General features: G+C 39.1%; 1 protein-coding gene across 7 annotated transcripts in view; it reads right to left on the reverse strand.

Annotated features, from left to right (window-relative positions):
- Positions 1 to 12,210, reverse strand: part of DGLUCY (D-glutamate cyclase) — a 48,285-nt gene that overhangs the window by 15,091 nt on the left and 20,984 nt on the right. For 5 of the 7 annotated variants that reach the window (XM_086748407.1, XM_086748406.1, XM_086748402.1 and 2 more), the window contains 6 exons: positions 11,994 to 12,105; positions 8,941 to 9,094; positions 7,949 to 8,147; positions 6,183 to 6,333; positions 4,506 to 4,628; positions 1,273 to 1,470 (listed from right to left, as the gene is read on the reverse strand). In XM_086748407.1, coding sequence (XP_086604533.1) covers positions 1,273 to 1,470; positions 4,506 to 4,628; positions 6,183 to 6,333; positions 7,949 to 8,147; positions 8,941 to 9,094; positions 11,994 to 12,096 — 928 coding nt within the window. In that variant the 5' untranslated portion in view covers positions 12,097 to 12,105. The remainder of the gene's footprint in view (positions 1 to 1,272; positions 1,471 to 4,505; positions 4,629 to 6,182; positions 6,334 to 7,948; positions 8,148 to 8,940; positions 9,095 to 11,993; positions 12,106 to 12,210) is intronic. The other 2 variants (XM_086748408.1, XM_086748409.1) reach the window with 2 other exon arrangements.

A 12,210-nucleotide genomic window follows, 5' to 3' on the forward strand; every position in this document is an offset into this window, starting at 1 on the left:
ACACAACTTCACAGCACAGTCCTTTCGATTTGCTAGCCCTCCTGAAAACTAAGAATACCAGCATGATGTGCCAATATTCACGGGCTGACAGCGAGAGCCAAGTTCTCACTATTGTTTTCCAGCCTCCTCACATCTTCATCTTTTTCACCTTTCCCCCCTGCACTTTCCTCTTTTTGTCCTCAGTTTCCCGTTTGCCATTTCTCCCTCTGTTCCTCCTACACAGGAGGCATACAGGCAATACGTAGATAGTGGACACAGAAAAAGTTCTGAACAAAACTCATGTTACAGAAGTGGGGAGCATTAGTCCCTGAGAAGTGAGGTATATTAACTGAGATAAAGTACTGTACTCTCCTTTAGCAATAGAATGAGCTAACTCTTAAGCTAGGGCCTGTATTTCTGCAGAGCGTGGCACTGTGCCAAGCTGAACTCCAGGGAGTGGGAAAAGGAGAGGCCTTGCGAGTAAAAATAAACAGACCCAAATATATGCACACAGCCCAAACCCAGAGCTTGGGAGAGCTGGGCGTAAGCTGTTTTCCACAACTGCCTACAGAGGGTTTCAGAAAATTTATGGGAAACTGAGATCAGAATTTACAGCAGACAGAGGGGACTAATTCAGTGCATATTTTAGGAATGCTCGTGCTATTCAGTTTGCCTTTACTTCCCTCTCATCTTCCTTGTGCATACATGCAGCCCTGCCTCTTAACCTTCTGTGGGGATTAGGTCACTCTGGTCCACCACACAACACCTCAGTGATGAAAATGCCAGCAGAGCTCGATGTAATTCCACCCATGAGGGAGGGATGTTTGAAAAGAACAAGCAACTACCAGAATTTTCTGGTAGGAGCACAGTAGCCATGAATATGTGTAAAGAAACGTGCTGTTTACTCAGCAGTGAATATCTGTGTAGCTGTTACCAGCATGCTGAGGTGCCCTGTACCAGACAGCAATTTTGGTTTCGTTCAGTAACAGTTCTTATTCCCCGTGAACTCTCCAGTCTGCTGTAACTTCTGTGTACTTTGAGAGTATACAGTCATCAAGATCAGATATTCCATTACCCAGAAGGTTGAACAGTTTTGACCAGACTCTGACATTAAGTACAGCAACAGAAAATGTAAAACCTAATTACATTAACTTACTATATTCCACAAAGAATTTTTAAAATTGCTTTTAGATTCTTAGGGTGTTCTTGAATTTCACGAATATGTGAGAAAGCAGGATAGGTCGTATCTACCTCACAACAAATGCACTAAAGGAAGACAGGTTTTGTTTTTACCTGGATCTATTCCAATTAATGTCTCTAGGGTCTTTATCTTTTGGGCTGCTTCTGCTGACACAATACTATAATGCAGAGGATCTTGAGAAATGCAGTGGACTTGTGGGACTTCTCTTGAGGATCTGACCATGATGTTGTCATTCTTTAGGTCGGTAATGAACATACAGCCAGGAGAATGTGTAAAAGCTAATGGAGCCCCTACAATGGGTGAAAAAACCTCAATGAAACAAGTTGATATTGCAATATATTGAAACATTAGAATGACAAAATTGCAACAAGCTATTTAATTTGATTTAAAAGCACAGAGTCCCTGCCTGATGACACTTACACAATAAAAACAGGTGATATTTTAAGTTACTGCAGCAATTGATACACTTGCAGAAAAAAATTGTATGCATATACATCTGAAAATGTTTTAACTTTTAAAAAGCTCATGTGGGTAGTTAAGATTAGGTTTTTCTACAACATTCTCTTTGGTATAAACTTCAGGCAACTTAGGAACTGAACACTGGTACCCTCCAAGGAATTCTGTCAGGAATGGGCAAGTCTGAAAATAGAGTTTGACATGCATGAAGAAACCAGTTAATGCTTAAGTTTGCACAGTGTGTTGGTGATACTGTTTCCATAAGAATAAATTAATTTTCTAGGTTCTAGGGGGCTGCTGGAAGCTACAGTGTCTCTCGTGTACTTCTGAATACCCTTTTAATAGTGACAGGACAGAACTATGTCAACTACTGCCTGCTGACTAGGAGTAGTCCTCTATCAGATTAAGGAAATGGGGAATAGCACCTCTGCAGCAGTGTCCTGCTGACCTAGCTGGGAGACAAATAATGACAAAAGGTGACCAGTAAGCCTTAGCAAAGGGAATCTGAGTAGCATCTAAAACTATGGTGAACAATAAGCTTACTTAGATCTGACAGCATACTAGCTCCCTCAGCTGAAAATATTTGCTATCTTTATACTAATTCCAGAAATCTACATGTAAATTATACTTGATCTAGCAAAACTGGTATGTTGTTGGATAAATCACAACTGATACACACAAATTTTTACTTTGTTAGTATGGTAAAAGGGAGGAGATATTTCTTTAACAAGTACATGTGCTTGTTCTGTGGTAGATCTGTTGGGAGTCTATGGTTAGTAATTTAAAAGCAGCTGGAACATGGTTGTTGAGGTTTACAATACTTCACCAAAACATGTGAGTAGCCAACCAGGCCAACTGCAAGGTCCTGCACCTGGGTCATGGCAATTCCAGGTGCAAATACAGGCTGGGTGGAGAATGGATGGAGAGCAGCCCTGAGGAGAAGGACTTGGGAGTGATGGTGGACAAGAAGCTCAATATGAGCCGGCAATGTGCACTTGTGGCCCAGAAGGCCAACCGCATCCTGGGCTGCATCAAGAGGAGTGTGGCCAGCAGGTCGAGGAAGGTGATTCTCCCCCTCTACTCTGCCCTGGTGAGACCCCACCTGGAGTACTGTGTCCAGCTCTGGAGCCCCCAACATAAGAAGGACATGGACCAGTTGGAGAAGGTCCAGAGGAGGGCCACGAAGATAAGAGGGCTGGAGCACCTTTCTTATGAGGACAGGCTGAGAGAGTTGGGGCTGTTCCGCCTGGAGAAGAGGAGGCTCCAGGGAGACCTGATAGTGGTCTTCCAGTACCTCAAGGGGGCCTATAGGAAAGATGGGGAAAGGCTGTTTAGTAGGGCCTGTTGTGATAGGACTAGGGGTAATCGTTTTAAAATAGAGGGGGGTAGATTTAGATTGGATATTAGGAAAAAATTTTTTACAATGCGAATTGTAGAACACTGGAACAGGTTGCCCAGAGAGGTGGTGGAAGCCCAATCCCTGGAAACATTCAAGGCCAGGTTGGATGAGGCTCTGAGCAATCTGATGTAGTTGGGGATGTCCCTGCTTCTTGCAGGGGGGTTGGACTAGATGACCTTTGAAGGTCCCTTCTAACTCTAAGCATTCTATGATTCTATTTTTTGTGAGAAAGCTAGCAGATTCATCTAAAATATGGGTACTGGTGGTATGGCAGAAGTGCACAGCAAGATACAAACTGGCCAAAAAGTTCCAGGAACACATTAATGACAACTGCTTTTAAGACAGAAAATGGAAACAAAAACAAAAGTAAAAGTCAGTTCCAGGAAAAGGCAGGATAGACACCCGCTTTGGGTAACAGATTGTAGAAAGGTTGTCAAATTTTTCCTCTCCTTTCCCTGCAACAAGGATGCATAAGGAAAATGAACAAAACTGCTGGAGAACACAGGAAAGAGAGGGATTTTCAGCTTGGATGTGGGACTGGAGAAAAGGGTTTTTATGTAAGAAAAAAAGAAGTCTCTGGTCCTAGCGCTGAACACATTTACAGTGGGTGTTGAGAGCAGTTAAGATAAAAGCTGTAAGGAACCACAAGGATGTAGCAGATTCTGTAAGGAGAGAAGGATGAAGCAGATGACCTCCCAAGGTTCACCCAATTAGAATAGAATAGAATCATTAAGGTTGGAAAAGACTTCTAAGATCATAAAGTACAACTGTCAACCCAACACCACCATGCCTACTAAACCATGTCCCGAAGTGCCACATCTACATGTTCTTTGAGCACCTCCAGGGATGGTGACTCCACTACTTCCCTTGACAGCCTGTTCCAGTGCCTGATCACTCTTTCAGTAAAGAAATTTTTCCTAATATCTACTCCAAACCTCCCCTGATGCAACTTGAAGCCATTTCCTCTTGTCCTGTCACTAGTTACTCGTGAGAAGAGACCAACACCCACCTCACTACAACCTCCTTTCAGGTAGGTGTAGAGAGTGATGAGGTCTCCCCTCAGCCTCCTCTTCTCCAGACTAAACAATCCCAGCTCCCTCAGCCGCTCCTCAAGACTTGTTCTCCAGATCCTTCATCAGCTTCGCTGCCCTTCTCTGGATGTGCTCCAGCAACTCAATGTCCTTGCAGTGAGGGGCCCAAAACTGCACACAGTATTCGAGGTGCGGCCTCACCAGTGCTGAGTACAGGGGCACAATCACCTCCCTAATGCTGCTGGCCACACCGTTCCTGCTACAAGCCAGGATGCTGTTGGCATTCTTGGGCACCTGGGCACACTTCTGGCTCATGCTCAGCTGGAATTATACTGCCTATATTAAGCTTCTTTTTCAGTAAGAACTCAAGAAAAAGAAAGAGAGAGAGAATAAGAGATTGAAGGATAATTTTAAAATAATTTTCAAATATAGGACATACTGCAATTGATGACTGCTTCTACTCCTGTTACTCCACAGGCCCAAAACACTGGAATATCACCAGGGTGAAGGTGAACTGGATCTCCGTAATCTGGTTTGGAAAGATCTTGTATTCCCAGCAGACCTGGAATTGATCAAAACCAAAATAATGAGAGATTCCAGTTAAGCGGTAATACTGCAAAGCCAGGGGGGTGGATTCCAAACATCGTTCAATGACACTAAGCTAGAACTGCACCAGTGGCAAGTCCCACTGAAGTGGCATATTCAGTCTGCCTTGGAGGGCATGTCCTCAGAGCTCGAGCTGTTTCCCTTTTTGTACTTGATGACATCAATAAAAATGTATTCACTTTATTTCTGCTACAAAACACAAGCTAGACATGTATGCTGAGTTTCCAAGATATTATAAATCTTCTCTACCAACAGAAGAATTATATTCATAACACTGGCAAATGAGAATAAATGACTGCAATGCAAAATGGGTTCTTTCTATAACACGTTTTCTACTGCTTTAGCTTCCTAAGTTCTTTAGCTAGAGAAACAAGCAACTGCTCTTTTGTCTCTCTGGGTTAGAGAACTACATCTCACTCTTTCCCGGCTTTTCACTAAATTATCTTTTGCTTTATTCTAACACCTACTTGTAATATTCTGGGTCACTCCAAGCATTTGCTCTCTTTCCTTGGTTTTAAACTTTCCAGATGCTTTAATATACCACTGTCTTCTCTGGAATTTATCTATGTGATCTGTATATATAATTCTTTTTTTTTTTTCTGTTAAAAATAAATAAATAGTGGAGAACCTCACTTGTCCAATCATCTTGTTGCTTTACTTAAAGTCATGACTTATTACTCTTTCCTCAGATTTAAGCGCTCAGACCAAATACATTACTGGAGTGTACTGATACCAATGACATCTCCTTCCATGCTCTGCAGTGTGATCCTTCTGTGTGTGTAGCCCACGAACTATTGATTGACAAATTTCTGTCAGCAGAGGAGAATTTTTTTTTTTTAATTTTGATTTATCTTAAATCTTACAGGTGTATGGTTTGGTTTTGTTCTCTTCCAAATAGCCTCTTGGTTTACTTTTTTTTTTTTTTTTTTTTTCCGGTTTTCCCTTGCAAAGAATAGGCCTATACTTGTTTGAACTGGATTTTTTAAAAAAAGTATTCTTGTCAAACTTCTATTTATTCTGTGTTAAGTGTTATGCTCAATGTATCCCATTTCAGTATTTTTAAAAATAATGCAAAATTGACTTTCACAGTCATCCTCTAAGATACAAAATGCATCCACACATACTTCTTCTCATGCTGTCAATCACTGCTATCCTGTCACTGGAATCTCTGACAGCAAGAAAGTATTCACATATAAATTAAACTGCATACATTTTAGAAAAATGTAATTACACTTTTTTACCAAAACCACCCCTGCCATAAAACTTAATTTATTGGCATCAGACAGCTGCCTTTTATCTGAGAAACCTCTATGCTCATCTCATTCAAAACCTACGTTTTCCTTTCTCTTTTTTTTTTTTTTTTTTAATTCAGGTTTGTGACCATTAGAAAGGACTAAAACATAATAAATTTACTGGTGCAGGTATTTCAGTCCTACCACTTCCCATGGTTCCCCCCTTCATTTTTATAGTCACTGAAGTGCACGCAGAGTGAAAATGGAAAAGCACTGACCCGGGTCACCCACATGAACTGGTGCTCCGTGGGCGTCTTTCACCTCAGATGTTGCCAGCACAGCTGCTCCCAACTTGCTTTCAGGAATAGGTCTCATTGTGACTACCAAGTTGCAGCAAAAAGTAGAAACGCTGTAGCAAGGCACAGCCGTCTGGCAGGTTAAAAGGATCCAAGGTGTTATCAAAAATATTGAACAATATTAAAAGAAATAAGTCTAAAACTTTGTGCGCTACTTGAGTTTAGAAAGGGTGCAGACTAACATTCACCTTAAATCCTTAAAAAAAAAAATTCTTAGCATCCCATAATTATTTTTTGTAAGATCCAGCAGTGCAGGAGTGAAACATTCCATCCTCGAGCTTCTTCATAAAGACCACTACAATTTTCAACATTATTTTCAACATATGGCGTTGTGAGCTCAGTATATTCTGAATGTTGCCAGAAAACAATGACGTACTTCCTATACGGAAAGGGGAAAAGCTAATAAAAAGTATCACACAGCAACACATCTTCCTGGTCTGAGGCTACTCTCTGTGTTTGAATTCAAGGGAGCTGCAGTGCTCTGTAACCCCACAAGCGAGGGTCAGGAACTCCTGCTGCTGGCAGCTTCGCTTCTGCGGAAGCAGCGTGCCAGCTCCGCACATACAAAATCTCCTGTGTCCCTAGAAAGGTTTTATGGCATTCATCATCCTCACTGACTGGGATGCTGAAGCACCTTTTCTATTCAGAAATAAAGCAGTCTGGCTTTTCAGAACAAAATGTCTGATATACAAGTTGCATTTGGACATAAACAAGATAAGTAGACAGCCAGAGCTGTACAGAAAATGTTCAGTAACAACCTTTATAAATAAAAACCACACTGTACAGTTTTTCACAGTATTGATGTGCTATAAATTATGAAATCGTCCTAATTCTGAAATGTTATAAGCAGATACATAGCTGTATTTTTCTTCTTCAGTCTTGGTAGGACTCACATATGAGTGCATTTATGCCCTGATTTTGACCACAGGTATAGCAAAAAGAGTGTGAAATGATAACACCAAAAACTTTGTCTAGTAGAACAGCATCTGAAATATATGAAAAAAGCATGCAGATGTGTACTTAAGTGTTCTTAAGATTACAGGGTCTACCCACTGGAGCCAGAATTGTTTTAGGACTTCTGCTGACATTAAAATCTGCACTACAAACTTTCTGAGTATAGTTCTAATTTTCAGTGCTATGGTAGATCCCTGAAGTTTTTAGGAACGTCTTCTGTCCCAGAGGTCTGGATTCATAGCAAATATGCAGTTTAAAGGCTCTACTGTCACAGGGAAAGTCCAAATGGGCTGTCATACATGCAGAAGAAACTGCTACAGTCATGGCTCATAAAAGAAATATTCCTACTGCAAGGCGGAGGTGGAACGGAGAGCAGGACGTGTATAAAGGCATGGTCAGAATCCTGCATGGGTCATTGATTGAAACAGAGAAGGCAAACCAAAACAGAATCCAAATGAAATGGCTGCCACAGCACACAGGGAAAAACTTTGTCACCATAAATGAATGAAAAAGCAAATTGGCCTTGCAGGAAGTTGACAAAAGCACTGAACTGAGCTGATGCTCAGCTTATCTTATCCTGTATTTTTATGCACTCAGCACTAGTACATGCCTAAAGTTACTATGCAGGTAGGAAAAAAAGTTCTGATTTTGAGCAATAGGTATATGTACATAAGGTGAATACGGACTTAAAGGCAAAGTTACGAGGAAGGCTATGTGTATGTACATATACTTACCTTATACATGCTAACGTTACATTTTTGCTCAACATTTCTGATGGGAATGCCAGCATTTTGGACTGCTTTTTCAAAAGAGAAGCTGCAGCCTAAATAAAAAGTCACCATGTCCTTAAGTTGTTCAGAATACTCCTTCAGGCTTTTCAGTGATCCAGTACAAGCTCCATGCTCATATACTCTGTACTGTAGGCAGTCAGTTCTAGCGAAATAAGAAGTTATCATAGCTTTATAATATTTTTGGAAAACAAGGCAAATTGTTTGAATTGACATTATCCCAGTATCAAACTGTGTACTTTATTAATTTCTTTTCTTTCTGAGTAAAAATGAAACAAACGCATGCAAAAACTCCAGAACACCTTATTCTGCACAAAAACAAGCTAGTGAACAGAACATGTTACAGTTTGGTATTTTTTAGGTTTTATAGGTAAATGTCCCTTATATGTATCTTGTCTCAGGGCTTCAAAAATTAGGGAGCTATTTTAAGTCTTGCTTTTAGTGTTTATCACAGGAGTATAGTTTTCAAATTTCAGAGACTCTACCACTATCACACAGTCACCATGCCTGTGTAACTACTAAATAAAACAAAGGTAAAATCCTATTATTTAATTCTTTTGGCTCAGACTGCAAAATATTTAGAAATTACACTAAAATTCACTTTTGCTTTAGAGAAATACTTGTAATACTGCCAATTATTATAAAATGTTTCTCAAGAACAAGATGATCAGGCTGTTATACTCATGCATAGTTTTAATTCAAAAGTAGAACGCCAAGAAACCAAACTTGTTCAAAATGTGCAACAGTGTAAGCAAGCTGTTCCTGAAACCCTCCTGATGATCTGGGTGGAGATGTCCCTGCTCCTTGCAGAGGGGTTGGACTACATGACCTTTAAAGGCCCCTTCCAACCCAAACCGTTCCATGATTCTGTGATTCTATGATAATCACCACCAGCATTCACTGCAGAACTTTGAGAAGCAGAGTTGGTCTGTAGTTACCTGATATCAGAATCACTACTCAGAGAGGGGCATTCCCAATCACCCGGTTTACTTCTGTACAGCAGGGGCAGGGGTCCATCATTCGCATGGCAAAACTTCTCAAAGTCATCAGCCAGGGACTTGTGCAAAATCACAACATTGGCCTGTTTATAGCCTGAAATTGTGGAAGGTAGGAATGACTGGTTATTAATTCAGCTTTTTGTTTGTGAAACAATAACTTTTCTGTATAGATTCATTTAGTCTATAAAAAAACCACTTGAAGGAAATTTTTTATTCAGAACTCCATAATTAAATTAAACAACTTTAAATAATGTTTTTAAAAGCATAGCAAGATTTACTCTGTATGTGAAGTTGTTCACAGCCAAAATAGTTGGCAGACATGGGTAGTACTAGAATATGAAGACAGCACAATTACTTTAACAAACACTTCTTTGAATTTATATATAAACATAATTTATTACCTAACCTGGGAAAGTAGTATTTCATAGGAAATCGCTTCACTTTGCAAATGTTAACACAGAGTCAAAGAAAGGCTATTGCATACCACACTTTCACCTTTTTTTTTTATTTATTTATTTAATATGAAGCTATAAATCATGCCCAGTCCAACAGTAAACTCCTGGTATCTTGACTTATGTAGTCCATTCTTTAGAGTTTGTTGGCTACAGAATTTTGCTGTGGCCTGCAATTTAACAGACATAATTACAGCTCAGGAATAAACTCTTGCCTGTAACGCTGAATCTCAGTAATTTCTACTATTTCTAATTTAAAAATCTAAAATGAACAGAACTGCTACACTTTCCTCACTTGGAATCAACTTTGATTTAAAAGGTTGTTGACTGCTACCATGCAATATCTTCTAAAGACATTAACATTTTTGCAATGAGTACCAATGAGGAAAGCTCACATTCATTTACTTAGCAAAAAGTTATTTTCTAAACAGTAGTAGCTAATACCAATGTAATTTTAATGTTCTTGCATGTAAATACCAGCTGTTCAAATACAGAGGGGGAATTTGGAGTACAGCTAGTCTGTGGTGTGTAAAACTGCCAGTTAACAGTCCCTAACTCCTGTATTGATACTGACTTGAAAAGTTACTACTGTGTCTGCTATCAGACAGGTGAGTAAGAAGCTGCATAGAAGCTTTTACTTTCTTAAGCACTGTGGTAGTCTGTCATCCAAGAGGCAATAATTTACTTTAAATCAATGATCTGCCTTAAAAGGCTGTACAAAATCAGGCAAATCCTACTCTTGACCAAAGCCAATAAAGAAACCAGAAGATAAAATTCTATTCCTGATGGAAAAATGCAAAGCAAAGGCTGAGGTAAGCATGTATTTGCATACTGATGTGCCCACAAACTGCTCTCTTGAGAGTACTGAGCACAAAAATTCATTTCATTACTAGCAAAAGTTACTAAATACAGAAACAGTTTCTTGCTAAATACAGAAATACATTTTTGTTCAATAAACATACTAAATTTACCACTGAATAAAATACTACATTCAGTTACCTCTCAACTTCATTCCCTGCCATCCGTGTGAAATCCACAGGCACTTTCTGATTTGGTGGTGATATTCAAGGATTCTTAAAATTATTATTTTAGTTAGTGCATTCAACTTGGATAACACTGCATTTAAAATACCAGTCACAGCCGACAGAATCTGTAGTTAACTTTCAGGTATTCTATAAACTCAGGAAGCTTTGTTATAACTCTTTGACAATTTTATTGCTCTTCCTGGTAACTACCCTTACTTTCTTTATAGATGAAAAGCTATTTTTCCCTTCCCATATCAGCTTACAGGTATACTTGCGTTACGTATCCGTCCCCAGGAATATACTAATTAGCAATGTTAGTGAAGGTAGACACGCTGATCAACCCAGGCATTAATTCAACGCGCTCATGTCCCAATTCAGAGATGTTTAAAAAGAGTTTTTAATTTCTTTGGTGAATAAAAATGAGGGTAGTAAGAAATATTTTTTTAGAGGTATCTCACCCATCAGCATAAGACAAGTTAAGGATTCTGAGGAATTCCAATAACACAAGGTTTTTTAGTCTTTGCATAATGGAGCTGTATGCTCACGGCTAGAAGTCTGAACTTGTTTTGTATGTAAACAATACTTTTTTCAAATGTTAAAACTAACACATTTAAAACTACTGCAGCAATACATGCACTTAAATATACAGATTATTAACATTATAACATGTTTTCCATTAGTATTTTTCAACTTATGTGCAGATGGAAAAGAAAACCATAATTTCAAGACTCACTGTGCTTCTATAAAATGACCCTTAATGTTCTTATGTTATAGTAATGCTACCACACACAGCTGCTTTGATCAGCTACTTGCCACAGTATTTTTAGTTAAGTTACATTTTAAAGTTGATCAGAACAATGACACAGACTTCTCTGCTTCTGTAAAACTCCAGCTATGAGAGGCAAGACAGAAATAATTTTTCCAGAATGCCTTCAGTTATCTGAATATAAAACTATTTTTTCCCTCCTTCTTATAATTCCCAGTCTTGCTGAGTCAGTAATTTTCAACTTCTGCAACAAATGAAGCAGAAAACCACTTCTGTAACTACATATCTCTAATTCTTCCCCAAAATCTACCCAATGCATGAAGCAAAGAGAGGTCTCTGTGATGAACACAGTATGTCATCCTACAAATGCAATAACTTATGCAAGAAAAGCTAGATTTGGGTAAAGATTTTTCAACCATTTTCTGCATCTGCAATTTCTCAATTACATAAGTGGGAGCTGAGCGATGCACTGCAAGCTTTGAAAACAAAGTCCATGTACTTTACACAGGTAGGATGATACATTTTCTGCGACATAGCTTTATGATTTAAGAATATAGCGTCCGGTGCTTACAATGTGATTTCAAAAACACCTAAGTGACTAAAGAACTAAGTCAACGTAACATTTTTCTTCTTCTTTTACTTCAATGCTTTTGATAGTCCCACATTCCTTCAAAAACAAAAAAAGAAAACACAAGGCTATGAATCTAAAATGGAGCCACTTCTGCACTTAGACCTCTTAGGTTTACTTACCCTCCCCCATTCCAGAAGTATTACTAATACCAAGTCTGTTGCACCGAATCAGCCTTCTTAGCAGATGCGGAAGGAGAGATTTCAAGCCTCCTGTCAAAATCATCTCTTCAGCCTTAACAGAAAGGCAATTATAAATTATCACAAAGCACTTTTTTTTTTTTTTTGACATTTTAAACTCTGATTGGCTGGAGAACTTAGCTTAAGTTTCCTCCTCATG

This window comes from Chlamydotis macqueenii, chromosome 5 (genome assembly GCF_036417535.1).
Source record: "Chlamydotis macqueenii isolate bChlMac1 chromosome 5, bChlMac1.mat, whole genome shotgun sequence".
NCBI lineage: Eukaryota > Metazoa > Chordata > Aves > Otidiformes > Otididae > Chlamydotis > Chlamydotis macqueenii.